The sequence below is a fragment of the Dendrobium catenatum genome, unplaced genomic scaffold (assembly GCF_001605985.2).
Source record: "Dendrobium catenatum unplaced genomic scaffold, ASM160598v2 fragScaff_scaffold_1390, whole genome shotgun sequence".
Lineage (NCBI taxonomy): Eukaryota > Viridiplantae > Streptophyta > Magnoliopsida > Asparagales > Orchidaceae > Dendrobium > Dendrobium catenatum.
This window is the reverse complement of record NW_021319852.1, coordinates 12,706-40,670: the sequence shown is the minus strand read 5'-3', so window position 1 is coordinate 40,670 and position 27,965 is coordinate 12,706. Positions and strand designations below refer to the sequence as shown.

At 37.1% G+C, this 27,965-nt stretch overlaps 2 protein-coding genes across 3 annotated transcripts in view; both read left to right on the top strand.

Moving 5' to 3' along the window:
- The first annotated feature begins 101 nt into the window (after positions 1-101).
- Positions 102-10,398, top strand: LOC110115749 (RNA pseudouridine synthase 3, mitochondrial). 2 transcript variants are annotated; one of them, XM_020849095.2, is made up of 9 exons: positions 102-554; positions 1,052-1,123; positions 2,025-2,183; positions 2,324-2,371; positions 2,478-2,558; positions 2,724-2,840; positions 6,947-7,048; positions 9,176-9,334; positions 9,876-10,398. In XM_020849095.2, exons 1-9 carry the CDS (start codon positions 213-215, stop codon positions 10,248-10,250), a joined length of 1,455 nt encoding a protein of 484 aa, XP_020704754.1. In that variant the 5' UTR covers positions 102-212; the 3' UTR covers positions 10,251-10,398. The 2 variants fall into 2 exon arrangements, with proteins under 2 accessions (XP_020704754.1, XP_020704756.1); XM_020849097.2 differs by having other exon boundaries at positions 485-554; positions 2,014-2,183.
- A 1,180-nt stretch (positions 10,399-11,578) lies between these two features.
- The window catches only part of LOC110115735, a gene marked incomplete at its 3' end in the record, with an annotated part of 28,409 nt that continues 12,022 nt past the window's right edge, over positions 11,579-27,965 (top strand). The window contains exons 1-4 of the mRNA XM_028699769.1: positions 11,579-12,037; positions 23,589-23,667; positions 23,770-23,859; positions 23,947-24,041. Coding sequence (XP_028555602.1) covers positions 11,649-12,037; positions 23,589-23,667; positions 23,770-23,859; positions 23,947-24,041 — 653 coding nt within the window. The remainder of the gene's footprint in view (positions 12,038-23,588; positions 23,668-23,769; positions 23,860-23,946; positions 24,042-27,965) is intronic.

Genomic DNA, 27,965 nt, shown 5'->3' with positions numbered 1-27,965 from the left:
AGACTCTTAATGCTTTCTCAGAACCTTCAGGGTACTTTTTTTTTGGGGAAAAAAAAAAAAAATGGTACCATTTTACCATTTAAACCCGGTTCATTGATCATTACTGCGGTTTGTTTCATGGCCGGTCGAGCTCTGCAGTCCCTTAAAAGCTCCGGCATGTGCTCCGGCTGGTCGGTTGAAAGTTCAAACACTTCAACGACCCCGTCACCGCCATGCTCCGGCGCCGTCGCTTCCTAACGTCTTTAGCGGCCTTCGCTCGTGGACTCTCTAGGTTGGCGCCTCCGGCGGATACAGCCGCTCAGCCTGTAATCCGCGTATCCAATAACCTGGCAAGCCTGGGCCCACCTAAGGAGGGACCGAAACCCCGACAACTACTTTCTCTCCCTCCCTTCCCACCCGACGGCGTCGACCCTCTTCCCGGCCGAAAGATTGCTCCCGAACACGTCCTTGATGGAAGCTTCTTTCGGCGGAGGGTCACTGCCATCACCTGGGTTAAGCATTATTTCGACGAAGTCCCTCCCGATGTCATCCAGAGACATTTTAGGACCGGCATGGTGAGCATGATCCTTCTTTCGATGGATTGCTGTGATTTAGTTTTTATTGAGTGCGTATTTTCCGGGAGTTATACGCCGAATTTTGTTTTTAGGGGATTAAAAGAGTTAGTGTGATCATTTGGTTGGTATATAATTAAGCTTATTTAAGCGCTGCGTTATTTATGTTGTTTTTCTACCCAACATTACCCACACGAGCTTTTATTTATTGGTGTTCGCATTTGTGCTGTGAAATTTTGACCTGATACCTACAGATTTGGCGGGATGTTGTTCTAATTCTTATTATGAGGTGGTGCATTATAAGGAACAATCATCGCGGTGGTGTCATTTTTATGCGCATAACTGCATAAGTGTCGAACATCTTGCAGCAATTACTGGGCCTATAGTGTAACCCATGAAAAATGAATACAGGATGCTCTCTTTGAGACACTGTCGATGCTATAATTTTCATGATACTGAAACTGTAAGCTTACTCATCTGGTTCATCTTATTTTGATCAGGTTCATTTGCAAATCTCAGATCATGAAGATTCTTCTGCGAAACATAATCATCAATTGCTTAATCTGAAAATGGTAATAAAAATTCTAGTTTTGATCTCTCCAATCTTATGTGTTACAAGGAAATTTTACAAATTGTTGTCTTATTTTGAAAGCACATCCCTACATAGTCTCAAGTTTGCACATTGTAAGATGTTCTCTTTCTCAGTTTTAAGAATAATTTGTTCTTTTCATTGCTTATTTAGAAGAAGGCTTCACTTGAACTTATCCATTATGCAGTTCAAAAGGTGATTTACCCAATTAGCTGTCCATCTATTGTTCTACTCCTAAACTGAGCCCTGGATATTCGCCTTAGTAGTTGATATTTAGTTTTTTTATACTATTCTCCTTTTTTTACCTTAGTTTACAAGTTAAAGATTTATGCTGAATGGCTTCACTCATGCTATGAGTTTGTCCATAGAGCTATGAGCTACTTCCCCGAACCTTCCACACCTGGAACAGTATACTGACTTGGTGTATGACTCTTTGCTTTAGTAAAGAGCTAGAAAAATGTTAAGTGCGCCTGTTATCCGTTAACAGACAAGAAGATTGTACTTTATGCAGAGTGGAAGTCTTCTTCTAGTCAATTTCACTTATTTCTTACCTGCTTGTTTTCACGCTAGCTTGCCGAAATGATCTTCTGAGCCTGCACATGAATTGCTTATGCTTTCCTAGCCCACTAGACTAAAGTAGGGATACAACAAGCAAGCTTTCTGTACAAATTAAATGGTTGAACACTGAATTCTACCTTGATAATCTAAAGGAAATGATTTTCACATTTGACGAGCTTCCCTTAAGATAGCCATTGACTTCAAATTGCACACACTTTTACCATTGCATGGTCATTTACTTCAAATTGCATGCACTTTTACCAAGCATGCCAGTTTTTTGTATTTAGTACCTCATCCAGTGACTATGCTTTACAGTATATATGCAGATCAAACACGATCATGTTATGAAGGCTGGCCAGAAGATTTATGTTCCTGTATCTGTTGTAGAGTCAAGAATATTGAAGAGATATGACACTATTCCAACAGCAACATTGCATCCAAATGCTGATGAAATAAAATATTTGCAGAGGCTTGTTATGTTTAAGGCATAACCATTTTTCTTTGTTTCTTGGTCCTTTTGGAATAGGTTTTTGTGGATTTCATTTTCCTCTGAAAGCTTTTTGTAAACTAGAAAAATATATGCAATCATGCTTATTGACATGTATCATATTCTTTGACATTTCAGGATTCTTCTATAATCGTATTAAATAAACCTCCTAGAGTGCCTACGAAGGTTGGTTTTCATAGAACGATGTTTGTTCTCGTGTATTCTTGGATCTCTGTTAGCTCTTCATTATTAAATTATTTTTATCTTATTGTTTTTTTGTTATGTTTTGTAGGGACACTTACCAGTTCATAACAGCATGGATGTACTAGCAGCAGCAGCGTTTTCATATGGGAGTGAAGAAGGTCCTAAATTGGTACGTGCAGTGTCATCGTGTGAGCTATTAACTTATATAGTTATCTATGATTAATACATTCTAAAAACTGAAAATATGTGTTTCAAATGTCTAGTTTTTGGTTTATTTTTTGCTATATTTCCTTTAGAATTATGTATATATATATATATTTCTTGATCATAACAGGTGCATCGGCTTGACAAAGAGAGTAGCGGGTTGCTGCTGTTAGCTAGGAAAAAAGAAAGCCTTGCTAAACTTCATTGGTTGTTTACTGATGTTAATCTTGCCAAGACATCATCTCAGGTATAAGTTTAGCCCTGCTTTATTATCATTATCAACATTTAAAAACGTTTCCAATTAGTATGTGGCTGGATGTGGACCAAAAGTTAAGCAATATACGAGGAGATGTTTTCCTGGCCTTCAGTCTGTTTGATGACAAAGTGTTTACTAATTGATGCCAAGTTTGTGTCTAGGAAGAGCGAAAACCATGAAAACACGAATGGAGTTTATTGATGATTATGCAAGTGACAACACGGAACTGTTTGACTAAGAAAACTTGATTGCCTATTTGGAATACAGTTTGCACGCACAACAATATTATTTCTTATGTTCGTGAAAAAAAAAAAAAAAACTGATAAAAATTCTGAAATTGACTAGTGGTTGAATAATGAAGAAGTTATGTGCCTTCTATACTTTCTGCAATGGATTATGAGCTATCTGAAGCTGCTTATGTACCCCAACCCTTAGGGATCATTCCTTATTTAAATAATCTATCATAGATATTGCATGGTATTGGGTAGATATATATGTGTATGTATGAATGTATCATGATAGATATATATTTATATATGAATGTATCATGATAGATATGTATATATGCATGTATGTATGCTTGAAAGCTACTAATGTACCCCAACATGATAGATTATGTACCCCAACCTCTATCATTAAATGTCATTAGAATTGGGAGTTCTTATTTGAATCAATAAATATTAAAATTTACCTGGAGAGTATTTTGAAACTATATATTTGGCTTCTTGCAATCCAAAATATCATTCCTTATTTTTGAATGGTATAAGTTGCATATCAATATTTGCTCTCTCTGTTGAGTTAGTTAACAACCTATCAATATAATGACATAATTATAATTTGATCTTAGGATTTGTTCACTTATTTTCAGCATATTGGAATTGAGGATTATGGTATATCTGGCAGCATCCAAATGATGATGGAGTTGAAACGCCCTTTTCTCATCAATGATTTCTCAAATCTTCTTATAGTTGGACTCATCTCCTTTTAAGTTATGGACTATCAACTTCTTAGTTTGATGTGAAACGGGGTCATAATTGCTCGGAAATAATAAAATAATTGCTTAACTAGCTAATATAAAGAGTAACATTTCACAATTATAGATTTAGGAATCCGTAGTTCCAAAGTTACTTAGGCAATAGTACATGCTTTGAAGATAGGGCGATTCAAAACAATAACAAACATATAAGTAAAACCAAATGTGCTCAACAAAATCCGCGGGTTAATACTTAGAAAATTCACCTTGAGTTTCCCTCACTCAAGCTCTCTTAAGGTTTGCGAAAGGAAGCTGTTAGCTTTACCGATGTGGTCACCACAAGGAGGAGGGAGCTTGCAATACCGTCCAAGAGAAAGCTAGCCGGAGTAGGAGTAGGAGGTGGAGGATGTAGGATTTGCCACTGGGTTGGAAGGTAGAAGTCGTCAATGGCGGTTGATAGGGAAAATAGTATTCGATCCAAATACCCTTCAACGGTTGCGTCGATCTCCACGTCGATGTCAAAGAACGACGATCTCAAGATGTCTACGCGCACTTGGGAGTCAAAGACGAAACCATGGTCGACGTTTGGATTGGCCATGCATGATTGTCCAAAGATGGAAAACTTGAGAGTAAGAGGGGAGGGGGCGGGTAGGGGTTTGGCCAAGCAATAGGGTGGGGGAGAGGAATGAGATTGGGACTTGAATTCTAAAGTTTGGTGGTGGGGAAAGGGTAGGATTAAATCTGAAATAAAATTTCAGATTTAACGAGTAATTAGGGTATGTTTAATTGAAATTTGAATTTGAAATAATTGTGGAATTGGGAGGGAAAGTGGGGAGAGGATTGTATTAATTAGATCCTTAATTTATGGGATCTAATTAATTAGAGAGAGGAGGGGGAAGGGGCCGACCAAGGAGAGAGGAAAGAGAGAGGGGTTAGGTATTAAGGAGGTGGTGGTTTAGAAAAAATAAGGAGAATATAAAAAAAAGGGGATAAAGCCGTGAGCCCAGACGCTTCCTGCGGCCGACGAGCGATGCGTTGCCCTTTACCAAGGGACTTAAGGCCACGAGCCCGGACCCATCCTGCGGTTGGTGGAAACTGCGATTCCCTCCCATAGGGATCTCACTAAAGCTCTCTCAAGGAACAAAAGTATAGAACAATTTTTTTTATTAAAACTTCATCATTGTCTAATACAAGAGCAAGGACCTCTAGATATAGGCCTTAAAAGAAACTAAAAGACAACTTTGCTTCTTGGGCTTACATAAGACAAGACCCTTAAGTAATGGTAAAAACAAAAAAATGCATAATTAAATAAAAAATACAATTAATAAACTAAGATAAAAATGGAGGGGTCTCGGTCGTCGATCTTCGTCTCTTCCTTTGATTAACGTTCATATGTCTGCATCATAGTCCCATCCATTATATTATTAATGAAGCTCATAATTGACTTTTTCTCTACATCAGCCATCCTTTGAAATTGAACCAATGGCTTTGTTGTTATTATTGCATATGTAACGCTCAATCAAAATCTCACTCCAAATAATTCTCATAACTTCTTTCCTCTCATATTTCTTTGTCCAGGTAATGTTAAACCATTCTGTTGAAGTAAATTTCATTGGTAGATTTGAATAAGTAGTAGCAAATCATCATTCTAATAGGCCATGAGAGCATCCTTTTGAATAATTAACTTCTCGTTGATGCAAGTCACCAATTTTTTTTAAAATTAAATCTATGGAGTGTGCTGCACAAGGTATATAGTGTAAATGCTTTATCCTTTCCATCAATTTATTTTAAGCTTATTTTCAACTACCTTGTAAGCACTAGCATTGTTTGTCATAATTTGCACCACCATGTGTCCCCAATATTATTGAGCACTCCATCGAGAAGTACAAAAATGTACTACGCATCCTTTACTTGATTTGATGCTTCAACATATTTTTAAAAAATAGTGTCATGGGGATCGTATATCAAAATATTGATCAAGCTTTTATTTTAAATATCAAACCAACCATCATACATAATTGTCACTCAAGTATGATTCCAAGTATTACCAATCTTCTCAACGACCTTTTCAACATTTTCAGCTCTGCTTTTAATAACCATATTTTCAAATCATACATAGTGGTGGTTTCAAGCCTCATCCATAAGAATTTAGGGAACAAATCATGTTGAAATAAGGAGAAGTTGCCACATTAATTTGAATGATATTCCCATAAAAGAACCTTCCAATATCCTCTTAGGTTCCCTTTCTTTATCTTTTGCATCCGCTACATTCATATATTTGACCCATTGGCTGCCTTGCACCTCTACATGACATTGTTGGCAAAGAAGATGGGAATTTTTATCATCAGGCCCATTTCCGAAAAAAAAGAACCAATATCTATTCCATCATCAAAGTGTCTTTTTGCTAAATATTTTGACATTATTTTCTTTTTTGATATAAGCACGGATCTCCTCTTTAATCACCTCTGACATCTTGGCACACAGTGCAACATTCTTGTGAGATTTTGGAATAGTTGCACTTTAGACAAACTTAAGTCATGTCATTCCTTCCATTGTCAAATTGCATGTCGGGTATTTTCTATGACCTATTGTGAATTTCTTCTTACCTCTAACAATTCCTTACAACACCCTAGAATGAAATTTTGATTTAAATAAAAAATTAAACATAAAAATGTTAAGAGAAATACGGAATCTTTAGTAAATCATGTATAGAAATCAGAATTGTGCCTTGCTTCCTATAAGTAGTCATACACACACACTCACATGCAATATGTATTGGAGTAGGTGAAAGCCATGCTTATAACTCCTTTTCTATTGAGTGAAAGCTTAACAATGAATTAAATGTTGCTTTATACTTGCAATCTCAGTTCTTATTTGTCTTTAAAAATTTGAAGGTAGAGGAATGCGCCTGTGCCTTCATTTAATTTCTCGGTTACAACATCTTGAAATTCCTCATGTCTCTTTTTGGTAACCATTTATTCTCTTATTTATGTGATAGAAGAACTTCAATAGTTTGTGCTGCTTCATTTTTATTTGAATTAAACTTGATTCTTCGTCTCTTTCTAGTCTAACATTCTGACGTTCCTGAATTTTGAGGTTTTCCTCGTGATGGTCTGTTATTTAGGTCTGGAATTATGCTTGTGAAAGAACAATGCAGCGGTACTGGGCATTGGTCATAGGTTCTCCCCAAGAAAAGCAGGGGGTTATTTCTGCACCACTTTCCAAGGTATTTTTCTGATATTCTACTTCAACTCCTGTTTTCCTGAAATTTCGAATTCAAGGATTGCTTATTTTCGTCCAATATAGTATCATGATTGTTAGACCAGGTTTCAATTAGATATGCTTACAGAACAAATGTGGATGCTGAGAAGTATCATCAAAGGTTTTATCATCATTGAATGCCTGCAGAATACTCATAGGAGAGTCAACAAGCCTGCATTTGAGAAGCCTAGTTTCCTTACGGATGTTTATAGCATATTTCCTTTGAGAGGAGGCACTTTCTTTTCCCAAATTTTTAGTATCAGACTTCTTTTGAAAATATTATTTTATCTCCTTGACAGTAAAAATATCATTCTAGTGAAAAAATGTCATCCCCGTATGCAATGAGGATCAATGTTGTGAGCTTTTTTGTAAGGCAATTGGGGTATGTAGATCTGGGGCTTTGGTGGGTAAATGGCTAATTGTAGTAATTGGGATGAGAGGGCGTACATCAAATGAAGGTAGATGAGAGGGAAGCAAGTATAAAACTGTAATGGCGAAGGACATACACTAGAGCAATAAGTGGAAGTGAAACATCAAGAGAAAATGCGATGAGGTTGAAGCAGGAGGGTAGTAGAGCTGTAGAGGGATGCCTCATAAAAGGTAACATTGATAGAGACATATAATCGATGTGTAGATGGATCATAGCACAAATAATCTTTTTTGAGTATGAGAATATTCCATAAAGATACACTTATTGACATGAAGGGTCGAAGAGAGTAGATATAACAATCACAACCAAAAACTCATGGAGTAAAAGTAAAAAACGTACATTTGTGGCTAAACAACTGAAAAAGGTGTAACACTACACATAACAATGAATGACATAATTGATTAACAAGTTATGATAGTGGCATCTCCCCAACTATTATGGGACATTCGTGTGAAACATTAAGGTGCAAGCAGCATCAAGATGTTGATTCATTTGTTTATCTGCGCTATTTTGTTGGGATGAATAAAGACATGATTGAAGAGGAGTGTAATAGATATTTCATATATTCAAGAGTATTCTCGATACAAAGGGCTTTAATTTGAGTATTTTGTTGAACTTTTATTTCTCGATAAAATTTCTTCATTATAGTGAAAATTTATGATGGAACTTTAATAAATAAATCCAAACAACCTTGATGTAGTCATCAATAAATGAATTAAAATAATGAATATTCAAATGAGTGGACAAATGACTTGGACCCTAGATATTTGAATGTAACAGGTCAAAATGTGTTCTACTATGAAAAAGTGTACACAGAGGAAATGAGATGGTGGTGCTTATTATATTCTCATGCTTCAAACGTAGAAACTTAAAAGCAAATATTAATGGAACCTCAAAGTTTTTGTGATGTAAGGTGACCAGGATAGCTGTGGAAGTAGCATTAACGAGATAGTAATTGCCTCCAAGTTCAACACATCCACAAATTATCTTCATAGTTCTGCAATCCTGATAACAGCAATGAGAATGATAAAATATTTCCAAGCACTTGTGGAATTTGATAATAGAATTTATAGAGTGAAGTATTACAGGAAAATATGAAATATTTAAAATATTTTCTAAACTTATTAAGAAGGGATGGATGATAGGAGAGGGAGATCCATTAATGATAATGATAGGTGGGATGGATATCATAATAAGCTATATAAATAATTTTTGGTTGTCTATTATATGAGAAAAGAGAGAAGAATTATTTCAGGCAATATTGATGGCACGGTAGGGTGCGATCAATAGTTGGTATGAGTGTGTTGTAGGATTAATCGAGCATGGGTTGGGTGAGTGGCAGCGGCGGTGGCAATGGGAGGGGCATAAATTTGTGGATTGTTGGGAGTGGTCACAAGCAGGGTTTGCGAGTTGGGTTTGACTTGAGCGAGCTCTTGCAGTTTGTGGATTGTGAATCAGGATTAAGTGCTAGAGCGCAATAGAATGACGTGTGGGAAAGATATGGGGATGATTAGGGTTGCTAACTTTGATACCGTTTTGTGTGATTAAGGCTTTGTTTGGAATGGCTTTTTTATTGATTCCTAAAATAAATTTTGAGTATAAAAAATTTATCTTTAGCATGGACCATGTTGATGTTTTAATCTTCTTACTATGTGATCATAGGTTCTTCTTAATGATGGGAAGACAGAACGAATAATGCTTGCCCATCCTTCAGGCTTTGATGGTTTTCAAGAAGCTATAACTGAATACCGCGTGTTGGGACCAACAATTAATGGCTGCTCATGGCTGGAGCTTCGTCCACTTACTGCCAGGAAGCATCAGGTCTAACATTCTGAAGTAAATTTGAGCTCTCCTTTTGTTATATTATTGAAATCATGAATGTTTGGTTAAACTGCAAAGCCCTACATAGGGTCTTGGTTGGGTACCCATTAGGTACCCACGCTCTGCACGAGCAGGCTTTAGCCACCCACGCCCACCCATGGTGACTTTTGAGATGCCGTACCCACTCATACCCACCCACTTTTCCTGATTTTTGAATGCAATCCGCTACGGATTGATGACATTGAGGCTCGTTGTCCTTTGCTATGACTGCAAACTTTCAAGCCGTATACTAGAATTTATTGTGGTCGTAGTGTGGTTCATTAATGCGCACTGCATAGTGAGGATTGTGTTAATATATGACATACAATGATTAACAATGTAAATTGATTTATCTCCCATTGTTGAGTACCCACCCACGAGGCCATGGGGGTATCCATACCTACGGTACGTGAGTGGGTTTGGGTATGGATATCCAATGCAGGGCTTTGTTAAACTGTCCCTTTTTGCTATTATTCTTTCTTAAACTTTTATCCCCTTGCAGCTTCGAGTGCATTGCGCCGAAGCGTTAGGCACACCAATTGTTGGAGATTACAACTATGGGTGGTTCGTGCACAAGAGATGGAAGCAAATGCCTCGTCCGGACTACGAGCCATTCACCGGAGCTCCCTATAAACTTCGGCGGCCGGAGGGCCTTGCCGTGCAAAAAGGGAGCGTCCTATCCAAGGTGCCCCTTCTTCATCTCCATTGTAGAGAACTGGTGATCCCCAATATTGCCAAGTTCCTAGGCAACTCTAATGAGTGGTTTGATGAGGGAAATCCATGGTCATCTAGTAAGCCTGATGTGCTCCGTTTTGTAGCTCCAATGCCCTCACATATGAAGATTAGTTGGAATTGCATGTCTTCTTTCTTGGTATAATGAAAATTTTTTTGTATTATTTTGGTGGCTTAATTATCATTCTTAATGAAGGAAATGAAGGGCTGAAAACATTATGGAGGAAAGGTATCTTATTGTCTTGATGAATTTTATAGCAAATAAAGATAATAGGATTCTTATGTTACCAATATAGAGAACCAATGGCTCAGCCTTGCAAAATTCTCATGTTTGATTAATCGTGCTTTATAAGATTTTGTTTGTGATGACTTTCTTACTGTTTTTTAAAACATAATTTTTGTGCTAGAAAACTGTTTTAAAAAACGGTAAGAAAGCCGTACAAAATGAAGCCGAAATCAAGATAATTTAGACTTCTTTTGGGACAATTTTCTTACTATTTTATGAAATTACTTTTTAGTATATATATATATATATATATATATATATATAGAGGTATTGTATGTATATATAAAGGTTAGAGCGGTAAATAAGTCAAGTTGAGTTGAGTCTAGTATTTATCTAATCGAGCTGAACTTGTTTAATTCTTGTTGAGCTTGAATTCAAATCATTCGAAATTTATTAGACTAGAGTTTGCTAGATTTCGTCGTTTGAAAAGCTTGAGCTTGGCTTGAGAAATAACTAAAAAAGTTTAGTATAAATTTTATTATATTATTTTGAAATATATTTTAATTCAAACGACCAGCTTGACAAGCTTATGAGCCGAGTCAGGTTAGATTCAAGCTCATATAATATATGAACTTGAGTATAGGCTCGAGCTCAAATTTGTGGCTCGATAAATTTTCCTCATGAGCTCTTTCATGAGTCAAGTTAGAGCCGAATCACCAGTCTACATACCTAGCATATATATATATATATTAAAATCCTTAAAGGTCTCTTAATTGAATGATCTTGAACGTTGTTCCATCGAATAATTCATATTGTCATATTTGATCATAAATTAATTATTTAATATTTGCTGCTCACTTTGACTATAAGCATGATTTGGAGATCGTTCAGTATTTTAATTAATGTCTTGAAGTTTCCAAATATGCTTTAGCCTTCGAGCACTTTATTTAATTTCATTTGGACTTATATCTAATCACTAATGATAACGGTGAATTTATTTCATTGATGCGATATGTTCAATAATAAATTTATTGAAATCAAAATTAAAATGATTATAAATTATTTTTAATTTTTTTTAATTCAAATATTATTAGATAATCATGTTAATCTAGTAATTTTCCAAGACTTATGAGTAGGGTCCATTCCATACCTCATAATTGAGAATTAGGATATAAATGTATTAATTTTATGCGTTTTATATACATTCATGGTCTTATGCTTTACATAAGCGTCGCTTTCCATATCCCTTAGAAACTGCTTAAAATGAAATAATTTATTTATTTATTTTCTTGAACGCTCATAGCCAAACTCCCCGCCATGGCTTCTCGGGGAAATCGGGACGACCGGGAAGAGTCTGATGAGGAAACCGACGACGAAGATTACGCACCTGATGACGAGGAGACTGAAGAGGAGTACGAGGAAGCGGAGGCTGTCGTGGTGGAGTCGCCGGAAATAGAAATATTGGTTGTTCCGGCAGGTGGAGGAGATGTGGCCGGAGAGGGGGGTGAGGACGAGGGAGAGGAGGAGGAGGAGGAAGAGGTGGTAGTGGTGGAGGAACCGGGATGTGGTATAGGTCGAGGGCGAGAATGCGAAGAGAGTAGCAGCGGCACTGAGGGACAGTTGCAGGCCGGGTCGGACCCCTCTTGCCTTCCAAGCTGCCCTATCTGCCTTGTTCCCTGGACTCCTGATGGTCCTCACCGAGTGTGGTAAATTTCTGCTTCCTTGAGCTGAACTAATTCATATAATCTCATGGGATGCCCATGCCCTCTCGAAGGAGATGTAACCTTAGACGGTTATGTTTATGTTTCGCTTTTCTCCAGTAAATGTTGTTTCTTTTATGATGGGATTAAATTAGTTTCTCTAATATTGAATCATTCATGTGAATTTTCAGTTGAATAATGCAGAATTCGTGAAGGTGGGAATGTAAAAGTGGTTGGCATGCATTTACTTCCTATTCCTGTGGGGATATGGGTTAACTTGGAGTGTATAATTAAGCTGCTCTTGCCTCTTGTTTTCATAATTAGTCCAATCTCTTCTTCAGGTTTTGGTGAAATTGTAACGCCACACATTCTTGCCATAGGTTGGTTATTAGTTCAATGTCATGCCATTTGTGCCTGATATCCATGAGGGCGTTGTGTTTAGGTTTGGATATGCATCATTAATGCTTTTTAAGATTTTGAAGTTAAAAACATTTGAGTGGATGTTTATGTAAATATAAAATCTCTTTTGGCTAATTTATGTTAGAAAAGGCGAAAACTTCAGGGCATAGCTGGGAGAAGAGATTTAATGAGAGTAGTAAAGACTTTATGACTACAAACTCCCAGGTTTTGTTAGGTTTAGAAGAATTTTTCCCAGAGATCAGCATAAACCATAAAAAACTAGAGAGGCCTTCCATGAATTTGTCATCTTTCATCATTCATGTCAAGTTCACCTATGAAATATGATTTAAAACTTAGGTGATAGTATGGGTCTATCTAACTCAAGATGCAAGATGAATTGAAAACTAATATAATTCTATAAGGAGGAATGTGCTTGAATGTTTGAAGTGGAGCTAGGATGCAAGGTAGTGATCTTTGCACTTGTGTTAGGACAAGGATTTTCGATCAATTTATGTTGTAAGGTTTTTTTTTTTTTTATTGAGGCGTAGGTGAGGATTTCAAAAAATAAGATTAGGATAGTGAGGTGAAGGTTTAAGTGGATAGTCACCTTGTCTTAGAATAAGTCTTTTAATAGCTTGGATTCCTTAGATTTGACCTGTGTAATTTCCTTAGAAGATTCATAGGTAGCAACTACAAAGAATAGTTTTGGTCCTGAAAGTCATAAATAAAGGGTGGCAGTCAATGCTTGGAAATCCATATAAATCTTATTTACGATTGATTCAATGATCCAATCCTTACAAAGGCTCTTATTAGGCTCCTATTTGCAAACATAGGTGCATAACAATTTCTAACCTAAATATAAAGGGCCTTCCATTCACAAATTAAGGAAAGATAATATATCTCCATCCACATCTTGGGAAAAAGAATGTAGATAGGAAAATGAGAGGTTAAACCCTTCTCTTAGATAAGGAGTTAACAGCTGGTCATCCTATGTCCCATGAGGATATGATGATGTGATAATTTTTTTGGGTGATGCAACACTTCTTGTTGATGTATCACTCAATTGCACTAAGTCATTTTTCTCAACTTGAATGGAGGTTTAATGTAGCCTTTTTTGAATGTTCTATCTAGATTCATTGAATGTAATTAGGCCCACCCTCGATTAGCTTAGCATGAAAATGCCTAACCCTAAGTTGAGTCAATGTGATTGGGGTGATATGGGTTGATTGAGCCATGTGTTGGAGAGCCTCTTAGGTTAAATCACTAATATTACTGCATATTTAGTCATTCATACTTTATCGGGATGAATTTCCAAGGGTCATGCCCAATACTAACAGACATAACAAGATTTTGATGAATGGATTTTGACATTTTTATCTATCAAGTATGAAGAATTAATCCAAGGGTGAGTGAAAATCAACTTAGAGAAGGTCCCAAAACTAAACCTTGGTTTCCCTAGGAGGTCATGAATTATCGTAAGCCATTATTAGGGTTGTTGAAAATCTTGAACCATAAGAGAATTTTAGATCTTTAAAGGAGGCAAAGGATATTGACACAAGGAAGTATTTTTATGATCATTTTCATTATTAGATGATTTACCATATGGAATTGGCCAATTGGGTTTTTGAATCCTTTGTTTGTCAGTAGTTGTTATTAAGAGTGACATCAAGTACCGATGTAAAACCATGCAAGTAAAGAAGAACTGCTTAGGGATGTTAATATTTGATTACTACAGCTTTATTAGTTATAAACTTCTTGTTCTCCCAAATTAGGTTTTAGAATTATCAAGTAGAAATTATGTAAGGCATGCGGTTACAACTAGATTAACAGGATGCTTACAAGTTAACAACATAAAATATAGAAAGTAATGTTACGGCAAAGAAACACTAATCCACGGTTTAACAAATAGATTTGCTCACCTTGGGTCCCTCACTCACACTCGTGGTGGACGTACTTTAGTGGAGGAAGATTGAGAGCAAGCTTAGAGATGCCACTAGAAGACAAGTGATGCCCAAGGTGTACTTCGTTGGAGAGGTGACCAACGACGGGGAATCCACGAGTTGACTAGTGAGTATCCAACGCCTGGTAGGAATGTGCTCTTTGATGGAGGGTACCAACGTGAAAAGGATGCGATTTAAATAATCTTCCACGGAAGCATCCACGTTGAAGAAAGGAGATTCGAGAATGTTTGTTCGTCCTTGATCATCATATAAGAAGCCATGATCGGCTTCCGGATCGGCCATGTATAGTGGTGGTGGCGGTTAGAGAAGAACAAGCTTGAGATTTGTGAGGAAGCAGGGAGAGGATGATGGGAGAAGACTTGGGGAGGGTGAGGAGTGGCTAGGGTTAGGGTTTGTTTTGGGTAAGTGGTTTGGGGGGAGAAGGTGAGAGGGAAAATTTGAAGTCTAAATTTCAAATTTTCCTTAGAGAGGGAGAGCCAATTTGAAATTTAAATCAACCCAATTAAGGGATTAATGGGGCCAACGGATATTAGGGGGTTTAGGGAGGGATTAAATGTTGCTTAGGTGGCAAAGTGGAGAGAGAGGGGGCTGGTCCTATGGGGATTTAAATTTGTGTCTAGGTTCAATATAAGTGGGGCCCAGGATATTGAATAATTAATCAAATCAAATTCTGAATTAAATTCAAATTTGATTAGATATGAATAGTTTCCTAATTGGGTTTTATCATTTAGGGAGGAATTTAAAATTCAAATTTAAAATTGAATTTCAATTAGGAAACTTCCTAAATGACAAGGGGACAAATTAGGAAAGCAATGAAAGCCTACTTGAATTTGAAAATCAAATTCGAAGGCTTGGCCGGCGGGTGGGGGTGCAATGGGGGACGGGCGGCTTGGGATGCCGACGGCTAGGAGAAAAGGGAAGAAAAAAAAAAACCAAAGAAGCAAGAACTCCCATGAAGGGGGCTGTTGGGTATTTCTTTTGAGCCTCTCCTAGGCTACTCCTCTCCTCTCAAACTCACAAAATCATGAACTAAAAAATCTTAAATTTTCTATTGATTTAACATTAACCTCATACAAAGACAATGACCTCTATATATAGGTCTCAACAAAAGAAAACAAAGCGACTCATATGCCTCATGAGCTACAACAAAGACTCAACACCCATAGAGGTAAACTAGTAAACTGAAAATACCAAATAGAAAAAATACATGAAAATAAATCAAAGATATACACTCCGAAATGTAGCCGTCGATCTACGATTCCTGCGATGGTACACTTGTTGAAATCTCTGATTGATGTCCTTATTATTCTCCCCAGGTGGGAGAAAACTCGACCCCGTCGAGTGATCATCTCTGGAGCTCTCGTACCACTCTAGTAAGTCGGGGTCCAGTTGCTACAACTCGTCACGGTTAACCCATGTGTTCTCCGTCTCTGATTTCCCTGCCCATTGAACTAGATACCTTTTTTGACCACCATCTCTAGTGAAAATGATTTCATCGCTAAGTATTTCCTCAATCTTCTCTGTATGGGATAAAGTAGATAATTTTGGGGGTGGAGGTGGGCTAGGGTTCTCACCAGGTGGGTTCTCACAAAGCTCATTATTTAATAGATTAGGATGGTTAAACTCTGGACCCTCAAAGACTACAAAATCTTCAATGTTAAACGTATGATTAATATTAAAACCTTCAGGAAGGTCTAACACATAAGCATTAGTATTTATTTTTATTGTTATTTTGAAAGGTCCAACGCTTCTAGCATGTAACTTTTTAACGGTTCCTTGTAGGAATCACTTCGGACGAATCCGAACCATTACAAAATCTCCAATATCAAATTTTTTGAACCGTCTTTTGAGATCAGCATTAAGTTTATGACCAGCATTGCTTTGGTTAATCTTTTTATTAATATCCTTATGCAGTTCATGTAAATGCGATGCAAATGCAGATGCAGATTTAGACGCTCTAAATTTGGGACCCATGGGGATTAAATCTATAGGCTGTCTAGGTAGGTATCCATACACGATTTCAACTGGACTTAGACTTGTAGTCCGATTAACATAATTGTTGTAGGTAAACTCAGCTATAGGAAGTTTGGAATCCCAGTCCCAGATATTTTCCTCGACTAAAGTCCTTAATAGGTTTCCTAGACTCTTATTCACCACTTCAATTTGACCATCTGTTTGCGGGTGAAAGGCGGTAGAGAATTGGAGCTTGGTCCCCATTTTGTGCCATAACGTTTTTCAGAAATAACTTGTAAATTTCACATCTTGGTCTGACACAATGGTTTTAGGCTACCCTGAAGTCTCACAATTTCATCGAAATACAGTTTGGCTATCCTAGAGGCATCAAAAGTTTTAGAGCACGGGAGAAAATGGGTCATTTTAGAAAACCGATCTACTACTACACACACGGAATCGTGCTTCCTAGTGGTCTTGGGTAGCCCTAAAACAAAATCCATGCTAACATCTTGCCACGACTGGTTAGGTACAGGGAGGGGTGTGTATAGTCCGGTGTTTTGTTTCCGCTGTTTAGCTAGCTGACATGTATGACATCTCCTTATAAGTTTGCTGACGTCACGCTTAAAACTAGGTTAGAAAAACTTGTGTTCGACTGCAACGATGGTTTTGGTTTGTCCAAAGTTTCCAGCTAAACCTCCTGCATGAAGTTCCCAAACAAGGAATTCTCTTAGCGAAGTGTTGGGGATGCAAAGACTTTGGGTCTTAAATAAGTATCCATTATGTAAAAGGAAATCATTAATTATATGTTCACTCCCATTAGTTAACAACGCGTACGTCTCTTTGAAGTCAGGGCAATCCATATAAGCCTCTTTAATTTGTTCAAATCCAATGACTTCAGCCCTCATCTCCCTAGTTACCATGATTCGAAGACTTAAAGCATCAACTGCCTTATTTTTAGATTCTGCATTGTGTCTGATCGTGTAGGTATACTCTTAAAGAAATTTAACCCAACGATCATGTCAAGCATTGAGTTTCTTCTGTGAATTTATATAACGCCAGGCTTCATGGTCAGAAAAAATAACAAACTCAAGAGGGAGAATGTAGTGTCTCCAATACCTAAGGCGAACGGGAGAAGAGAAATGATCGTGTGTAGCGAATGGAAGGAAGAGCCGTGAGCGAAGGTGTATGGGGGTTCGGTATTTAAAGATGTCTGTGGTCGTTCGATCGAGGCCAGAGCGGGATTCGTGGGAGGCGACGCGAACGGCGCCGAGAGAACAGTGCCTCGGCGAGATTTCGTGCAGGATTTCGGGCAGATTTCGAGGATCCGCTGGGTGCAAGGTATGTATGCGCGGTTTTCTATTTTTTTTTGTTTCCCTTTGGTTTCTCTGAGTACTGTGTGGAGGTCAACATGGCGTAAAATTCCTTTTTATAGGCAGAGTATCGTTGCCTAGTGTCATTTAACTTTTCACTAAAGTAGGCAACAGGGTGTCCTTCTTGAGATAATACTCCTCCTATGCCTATGCCTATGCCTATGCCAGATGCGTCACAAGTCACTTCAAAAACCTTGAAAAAATCTGATAGACGCATAACGGGAGCCTCTACCATTTTCTTCTTAATTTCCTTAAAAGACTTAGTGGCAGATATAGTCCAATGAAATTCTCCTTTCTTTAGGCAATCAATTATTGGAGCTACAATAGTGCTAAAGTTCCAGATAAACCTCCTATTAAATGTGACCAGTCCATGAAAACTTCTAACATCTCTGATATTCTTTGGTTGGGGCCACTCGTTAATGGCTCGCACTTTCTCGGGGTCAGCGGATATGCCTTGGGAGGATATGATAAATCCAAGAAAAATTACACGTTCAATAAGGAACATACACTTCTTAGGATTCGCATATAATTATTGTTTCCTCAAAACATCACAAACTTGTTTTAAGTGATCGATATGTTGCCCCACCGAATTACTATAGATCAGTATATTATCGAAGTAAACTACTACGAACTTTCTTAAGAAGGGTCTGAGGACTTGGGTCATAACTCTCATAAAATTACTCGGTGCATTACTTAAACCGAAAGGCATAACCGTCCATTCGTATAATCCATCATTGGTTTTAAAAGCGGTTTTCCATTCGTCTCTCGGGCGAATTCTAATCTGGTGGTAGCCACTTTTAAGATCGATCTTAGAAAACAGGGTGGCTCCAGTCATCATATCTAACATGTCGTCTAATCGTGGGATAGGGAAATGATACTTGACAGTGATTTTGTTGATATTGCGACTATCAACACACATTCTCCACGACCCATCCTTCTTGGGGGTTAGAAGGGCGGGGACAACATACGGACTAAGGCTCTCTTTAATAAAACCATGTTGTAACAACTCATCCACTTGTTTCTTGAGCTCAGCATGCTCAACAGGGTTCATACGGTAATGGGGTAGGTTGGGTAAGGAAGCCCCGGGTACCAGGTCAATGACGTGTTGAATGTCCCTTAACGGTGGAAGTTGGTTGGGCAAATATTCTGGGAAAACACTAGCAAAGGTTTCAAGGAGAGGTTTTACTTCTTCAGGGATAGGCTCCTCCAAATCGGCACTCACTTCCCGCGCCACTAAGGCGTATAAAGGTGATCCTAATTCTAACTCAGTATCCAGGTCTTTGGCGGTCAATAGATTTTGGCCTGTACTGGGTTTAAGGAGGGTGGGCTTTACCTCTTCCTTGGCATACTTGGGTTGGGTGGGTAGGAGCTTAATCTTCTTACCATCGTACTCAAACACGCAGGTGTTTGATCTCCCATAAATGTGCATGTCTTTATATAACAACCAGGGGCGACCGAGGATGATTTGGCCAACATTCATAGTTAAAACATCTCACCATATATTCTCCTTGTATCCCACAAACTCAATAAGGATGAGACTCCTATCTTGCACTTCTAAGGCGGTCGAGTTGATCCAAGCGGCCTTGTAGGGGTTCGAGTGTGGTGTAGCTTTCAAGTGGTGCTTAGAAATCATAGCAGATGACACAGCATTAATACAGCTTCCACTATTAATTATGACCTTGCAGTTCTTGTCACCTATCTTGGTGAAAGTGTGGAAGATTGATGTTCTTCGTCAGTCTTCACTCAACTTAGGTTGTGAAAAAGCACACCTAACGACTTGTAGGTCTAAGTGGTTCATCTTCCAGAGGCAGTGGACCCCAGCAGTATCTTCCTCACAGAAAAATTCATCATCGTCATCAATGTGGTGAACTAATTCGATGTCTGGTTCATCCTCTTCGTCGATGGCTTCCTCAATGATGGTGACTTTAAACGGGCTGGAACATTGAGAGGCAATGTGCCCGTACCCATGGCAACGAAAACATTTAGTACCCGCAAGGGTCTTGGGTGCTTCCCATTCAGGGGTTTTACCCTTATAGTCAGGGCGGGGTTGGGCTTGGCCAGGGGTAGGTCGACTAGTCATGGGTCAAGTAGGCTTGTTGTGCGGTTGGCTAGAGGAGGATTTGAAAGGGTTAGGACGAGAGTCTTGGTTTCTAGAAGGAGCATGGCTACTAGACTCTTCTAAATCTAACACAAGACTACAAGTGGCTTCTAAGGTAGTAACTCCTCTGGCAAAAAGCTCATTTCGGAGATCTTCACTTAATCTGGCTCTAAACATCGAAAGAAGTTGGGCGGGAGTAGTGGTCTCTTTCCCACTACAGCGGATCATAAAGTCATCGAAAGCAGCTATATAATCTTTTACTGATTTACTTCCCTGAGTTAGTCTATTCCAATGATCCAAAAGCTTAGGGTAGTGAGAAGGTGGGAGATATTTTATTTTAAGCTCTTGTTTCATGGTCCTCTAGTCATTAATGGGATATTCTCCTTGGGTTTCGCGCATGTGTTCAAGGTTGGTCCAATATTGATTATCTCTACCCGTTAGCTTCATTTCGGCAAATCTAACTTTTATTTCCTCCGAGATATTATACCATTTGAAATAGCTATCCATTTCTTTTAGTCAGTTTAAGAAAACTTGGGGTTCTGACATACCATCGAAAGACGGGGCATCTATACGGATGCTCTTAAGCAATCGGGCATCATTATCTCTCCAGGAAATGTCGCGCCCTAAAGGTTCCTGATTGGGTCGATGGTTGGGACGGTAGTGGTCTCTAGGAGGCCCATGTTCAGTTCGGGTATCATCACCGTAAGGAGAATGTGGCCTAGAGGAGTATAGATCGCTGGGTTTCCTAAATGTTCCATGTTATCTAGGCGTTCACCAGTTTGGCATCTAAAGTCCGCTAAATCCGTTTGGGTGTTCCTAATTTGTTGAGTAACCGTCCCAAGTTATCCCACGATGAGGTCTAAAGCCGCTTGAATATGTTCCGGATCAATGGGTAGGTGTTAGGGGAGGCTAGGGGAGGTAATGGGGTAAGGGACAACACCTAGACACTAAGATAATATGCTCCTAATGCCTCTAAATGATGCAGGGATGATCAGGACAGCAAGCTACAACAAAGACCTAAGTTGTCTAAGTGTTTTGGAAGGTTTCTAGAGTGTGGACAGCACCTAAACACTAGCTTAGGCTCACCTAAAGGCCACTAATTGGTGCAGTAATTTAATGGACAACAAGGAAAAATAGTGAACTAAATTAACTAGGTAATGGTATACATGCAAATGAGTTTTGGAAATGTTAACTATACTCCTAGGAACTTCTAGCTCATGCAATACATGCTTAACATGCTCCGATACCACATATGATGTAAAACCATGCAAGTAAAGAAGAACTTCTTAGGGATGTTAATATTTGATTACTAAAGCTTTATTAGTTATAAACTTCTTGTTCTCCCAAATTAGGTTTTAGAATTATCTAGTAGAAATTATGTAAGGCATGCGATTACAACTAGATTAACAGGATGCTTACAAGTTAACAACAAAAAATAGAGAAAGTAATGTTACGGCAAAGAAACACTAATCCACGGTTTAACAAATAAATTTGCTCACCTTGGGTCCCTCACTCACACTCGTGGTGGACGTACTTTAGTGGAGGAAGATTGAGAACAAGCTTAGCGATGCCACTAAAAGGCAAGTGATGCCCAAGGTGTAGTTCGTTGGAGAGGTGGCCGGCGACGGGGAATCCACCAGTTGACTAGTGAGTATCCAACGCCCGGTAGGAATGTGCTCTTTGATGGAGGGTACCAGCGTGAAAAGGATGTGATTTAAATAATCTTCCACGGAAGCATCCACGTCTAGGTTCACGTCGAAGAAAGGAGATTCGAGAATGTTTGTTCGTCCTTGATCATCATATAAGAATCCATGGTCGGCTTCCAGATCGGCCATGCATAGCTGTGGTGGCGGTTGGAGAAGAACAAGCTTGAGATTTGTGAGGAAGAAGGGGGAGGATGATGGGAGAAGACTTGGGGAGGGTGAGGGGCGGCTAGGGTTAGGGTTTCTTTTGGGTTAAGCCAAGTGGTTTGGGGGGAGAAGGTGAGAGGGAAAATCTGAATTCTAAATTTCAGATTTTCATTAGAGAGGGAGAGCCAATTTGAAATTCAAATTAACCCAATTAAGGGATTAATGAGGTCGGCGGCTATTAGGGGGTTTAGGAAGGGATTAAATGTTGCTTCAGTGGCAAAGTGGAGAGAGAGAGGGGGCCGGCCCTATGGGGATTTAAATTTGTGTCTAGGTTCAATGTAAGTGGGGCCCAGATGATTGAATAATTAATTAAATCAAATTCTGAATTAAATTCAGTTTTGATTACATATGAATAGTTTCCTAATTGGGTTTTATCATTTAGGGAGGAATTTGAAATTCAAATTTCAAATTGAATTTAAATCAGGAAACTTCCTAAATGACAATGGGACAAATTAGGAAAGCAATGAAAGCCTACTTGAATTTGAAAATCAAATTCCAAGGCTTGGCCTTAGGTTGGTCGGCGGGTGGGGGTGCAATGGGGGACGAGCGGCTTGGGTGTTGGCTCCGGTGAAAGGAGCTTTGGGGGATTTGGGCCGGATTTTGTGGGGGGGGGGGTGCGTGATCAGGCTGTTAAGGGAAAAAGGGGAGGCGTGGGGAGGCATGGGGATTGCTGGCCGGGCGGGGGTAAGGAGGTGAATTTGGGGTGCCGGCGACTAGGAGAAAAGGGAAGAAAAGAAAGAAAAAAAAACCAAAGAACCAAGAACTCCCACAAAGGCGGCTGTTGGGTATTTCTTTTGAGCCTCTCCTAGGCTACTCCTCTCCTCTCAAACTCACAAAATCATGAACTCAGAAATATGAAATTTTCTATTGATTTAACATTAATCTCATATAAAGACAATGACCTCTATATATAGGTCTCAACAAAAGAAAACAAAGTGACTCATATGCCCCATGGGCTACAACAAAGACTCAACACCCATAGGGGTAAACTAGTAAGTTGAAAATACCAAATAGAAAATACATGAAAATAAATCAAAGATATAGACTCTGAATCGTAGCCGTCGTTCTACGATTCCTCCGATGGTACACGTGTCGAAATCTCTGACTGATGTCTTCATCAATTACAGTCTAGTTGAATCCTCTTGGATGTTTCTACAATATATGACTGTTATTTGTGTCATATATTCATGGCTAAGAACAACTTTGAGACTTAAAACTCATTCTAAAATCATTTAAAACTATAAACATAAGAGCTTTTGGGTGATTATTGAGAGCTTAGGATCATGCATATGTGTTTGGAGTAGAATTTAGTTTAAGAGATTTGAAATAATGCTATTTTATTGAAAAATCTATGCATTTGAAATAGGCCTTGGCTTGTTTTCTTTGTTTGGAAATCCAGCTGTTGATCACTAAAGGTAAGATGCCAGGGAGCAATTTTATACTCACACATTAATTAAAATGATTTCAGTATTTTTTTTTAACTAGGTTAGCAATGCTTTCACTAAACTGGCATTTATTTCTTCTTCCTGCAAACCCCACAATGACCCTTCTCACTCTGACATGCATACACATTCTCCTTGAAAGTTCACGGGCAAATCAAGCACACGTCATATTCAGGTCAATCTTTCCCCATTATAAATCACTTCTAGCAGGGCCTCCACTTTGCTGTTGCGCTGCATTGCACATAGTTGCATTATGACTCTACAACATATTGCTGGTTCTTTCTACACAGTTCTATGTAAAATTTCACTTTTATGAGCTTCATTGCCAAGTTTTAAAGATTTGAGAAAGTTTTTTTTTTTGGTCGTTTGCTTTCTATTTATGTGTTTATCATGCTGTAGTTTTTTACTCCTCTTTCTTATGTAGTTGCATTCCCTGTGGACATGTTTATGGTAGATCTTGCTTAGAAAAATGGATCAAACAATGCAAAAAGAGTGCAGCGAAGGTATGTAGATATTGCTGAGGTGGATCTTGTTTAATTTGAGACAGGATTGTAGAATTTTTGGAAAGCACTGATAGTATTTGATTTAAATGATTCATATTGCAGTGTCCACAATGTAGCGCAAGGTTCAAGCAAACCGAGATGATTAACCTATATGCTCCGCTGATTGCAATCACCAATACTGACCTAGAAAAGGTTGAAATACATTGGCAGGTTTCACGTTACTTCACGTGTATCTTTTAGATTTGAATTGAGGAACAATTTTATTCTTTTTTTTTTCAGGAAGTGCTCTCATTACGGGAAAAAAATGAATCCCTTAAATTGGAGGTGAGTTTTAGGATTTACTTGATATCAATATTTTGTCCCAATGTCCCTACGTTTTTACATGTGTTTTTGTGCATATGTTTGTGTGAATTTTGTGTTTGTTGATATATGTGTTTATGTTTGATTGATTGTTGAATTCTGCCTAATGTATTGTATCTATTTTATAAAAAACTTTATAATATTATAAGGAAAGTTAGGAGCTTCAAAGTATCAAGGAAATAGTTGAATTTTTCAACAATTAATATAATGAATATGGTATTTGTTGTATGTGTGCCTTTACCAACCTTATATTCTGGAAAAATCTATCACATGCTTCATGCCTTAACCTCTAGAATGTGCTATATTTTTCATTTTTATCGTTGGAGTTTGGAGCATACTTGTAGTCAAAACCTTAGGCTTGAAGCTTGTGTGAAAAAACTTGACCCTTAAATCAAGAACTATGCTTGCTATAGAATTCATGTTGGCCAAATTGAAGGAAGGGCTTTTATGAACTTAATCAACCTTTATTCAAGGTCAGAATTGAATTAGCTAAGGCTTTTTATGTGCTAGCACTTTAGCTAGGGGCGGAACCAGCCTTATTTTTGAAGGGGGGAACTCATTATAAAAAAACTGAATATTAAAAATAAAAAAAATAATAATAAGCTAAAATTCTAAGCAAAATATTGCATTTCATTTAATGTATGAATTTAAAATAATTACAAGCTCTGCATTTTACTTTGCATTTTCGGATAATGTTGTATAATGATTTCATTGGAAACAGAGTCAAATACTTCATTCTCAATATATGACACTAGATAGTTATTAAGTCAAACATTACCCATTTTGCTCCGCAATAGATATTTAATAATCTTCATTACAGAAAATGTTCTTTCCATTGTTGCAATAGCCACTGATAAAGTTAATGTCAGAACAATAAGTTTATAAATCAGTGGATACACAATATTCTTTTTGGCCTTTATAATTTGTTTTACAAGAGCAGCAATGCTAATAAAAAATATGAATTCGCCACTTGTACTCATATAAATTATATAAGTTGATAGATGATATTCAAGAAACAATATCAATCATAAAAAAATCTGTTGGATATAACTCTGTAAGTTGAATTAACTTTCTCTTATCATAAGCAGAGAACATATTGATTGGGTTTAGACATGTCACACGAAGAAACAACTCAGTATTAGTTTTTAAGAAATGGTTATTCAGTTCTTAAAGTTGCATATCAACAATAATATAAAATAAGTCAACCCGATAGTGATGCATGTTTGTTATTTCTTCACATCTTCGTACTGACCATTGACGAGTCTTGAATATTGAGTTCATATTGAAATTTCAATGTAAAAAATATTACAAAAACGTGACACTTCTTCTAATAAAGGCTCCCATCCATTTTTACACATCATCTGTAATTGTTATTTGGACACTTATATGAATTTCATTGCATTTATAATATATTGATCATTTCTTTGTAAAGCTTGTGATAATTTATTTGTAATTCCCAAAATATCAATCATTAAATATAATGATAAGACAAATTCAAAAGTCTCCCTAACTTATATTAAAATACCAGCTTAACTAACTGATGATTATGTATATCTTCTTCCTTGACAATTTCAAACACTCGGGTACAAAAGCATTCATTTTCATCAAACTAATTAGGATTTGAAAATGTGAACTCCAATGGGTGTCACCATCTCGTAAATTAGTTTGTTGGTTCAAACCTGGACCCCTAATTAACTCCCTAGTGCTTAGATGAAAAATTATTTTATCACAATGAATTACTTTTAGAGCATGAATTCTCTTGCATGAAGTTCTAACAGTATTCAAAATTCTTGAAATAATCTCAAATAAATGCTTCACTTGCCAATATTTTTTTATTATAGCCACTAAGGATAGTTGAAGTTGATGAGTAAAATGATAATTGTAGAATGCCTAAGGACTATCTTTTAGTATGAGCATTTTCAAATTATTAAACTCACTTTGCATATTAAATACTCCATTGTAATTCTGATTGTATTCTATGTATGTTTAATGAAAGTTATGTAAGAAGAGTTTCACCAGATACCTTCAATGCTGCTGCATTTGTTGAAAAAATATGATTAATACTTATGAATCTTTCAATTGTTTGACCCAACTTATCTACATATCGCACTGCAACAATTAACTATTCTTTTTTTGGATACATCACAAGACTCATCAACTAGAATGGTGAAGAATGAATCATCGATATCATTCATGTTTGAAGTCATGGTCTCAATTGCCTCAAAACTACATCTCCATTAATTTTTTTGGCAAAGTCAACTTTAACTTGGCACTTGTATTTTCAAATGTTACTTTTACAAACTTCATTATGATGGACAATAAATTGAAATAGTTCTAAATAACTTTCTTGATTAGTTGAGCTAGATGACTTATCATGCCCATTGAATAATAACCCTTGGATAATAAGGTATTATGCTGTTAGGAATAAATAACATATGTAAGCCTTTAGGGCATTTTGGAACTATTTGGTGGTTCTCCCCAATTTGATAATGAGAGGAAGTGCCACCCTGTAATTTGAAAATTGAGTGTGATGTTAAGTAAGATACGCTCTTGCTTAAAAGGAGATATGTTGAAAACTATTGACTATATTCGATTTCTTATTCACCAAGAGCTATCATTTCGTGGGCATGATGAATCATCTAGCTCAGATAATCAATATAATTATTTAGAATTATTTCAATTTTTTGTCGATTATAATGAAGAAGTTGGAAAAGTAATGTTTAAAAATGCAAGTGTTAAGCTAAAGTTGACTCATCAAAAAATAAGAAGAGATATGCAGTTCTAACGTAGCTGAGACCTTGTCTTCAAACATGAATGATATCGGTGATTCCTACTTCACCATTTTAGTTGATGAGTTTCGTGATATGTCCACAAAAGAACAGTTAGCTGTTTCAGTGCGATATGTAGACAAGTTGTGACAAATAATTGAAATGATCATAAGTATTAATTATATTTCTTTAACAAATGCAACAATATTGAAGGTATCTATTGAAACTCTTCTTGCATAGCATTTATTAAGCATATATAGAATACATATACAGGATTATGATGGAGAATCTAATATGCAAGAGAAGTTTAATGGTTTCAAAGCACTGATATTAAAAGATAATCATCAGACAATCTATATTTATTGTTTTATTCATCAACTCCAACTATTCTTAGTGGCTGTAGCAAAGAATCATTAGTAAATGTAATATTTATTTGAGATTGCTTTAAGAATTCTGAATATTGTTAGAACTTCATGCAAGAGAATTGATGCTTTGAGCGCACTTCAACATGATAAAGTAGTTTTTCATTTAAGTACCGGAGAGTTAATTAGTGGTCGAGATTTAAACAACAAACTAATTTACAATGAGTTGGTGACATCAGTTAGAGTTCATATTTTCAAATCCTAATTAGTTTGATGAAAATTTATACTTCTGTGCTCTAGTGCTTGAAATTATCAAGGAATAATTGATACATGATTAACAGTCAATTAAACTATTAAGTCTTTTAACTGTCTTATCACTGCATTTAATGATTTACATTTTGAAAATTATAAATAAATTATCACAAACTTTATAAAGAAATGATCAAGAAATTATAAATATAATGAAATTAATGCAAATGTCCAAATAATGATTGCAGATGATGAGTGAACATGGATGAAAGTCTTTACTAGAAGAAGTTTCACATTTTTGTAATGTTTTTGACATTGAAGTTCCACATATAAACTCTATATTCAAGACTCATCGACGGTCAGTATGAAAAGGTGAAGAAATAACAAACTTTCATCATTATCGGGTTGACTTATTTTACATTGTTATTGATATTCAACTTTAAGAACTGAATAATCGCTTCTTAGGAATAAGTGCTTCTTAGGAATAATTTGATATAGAACGGGTAGGAGGCGTTGCTAGGAAGAAGATCTCTCAGCAGATTTGGGGTTATAGAAATCT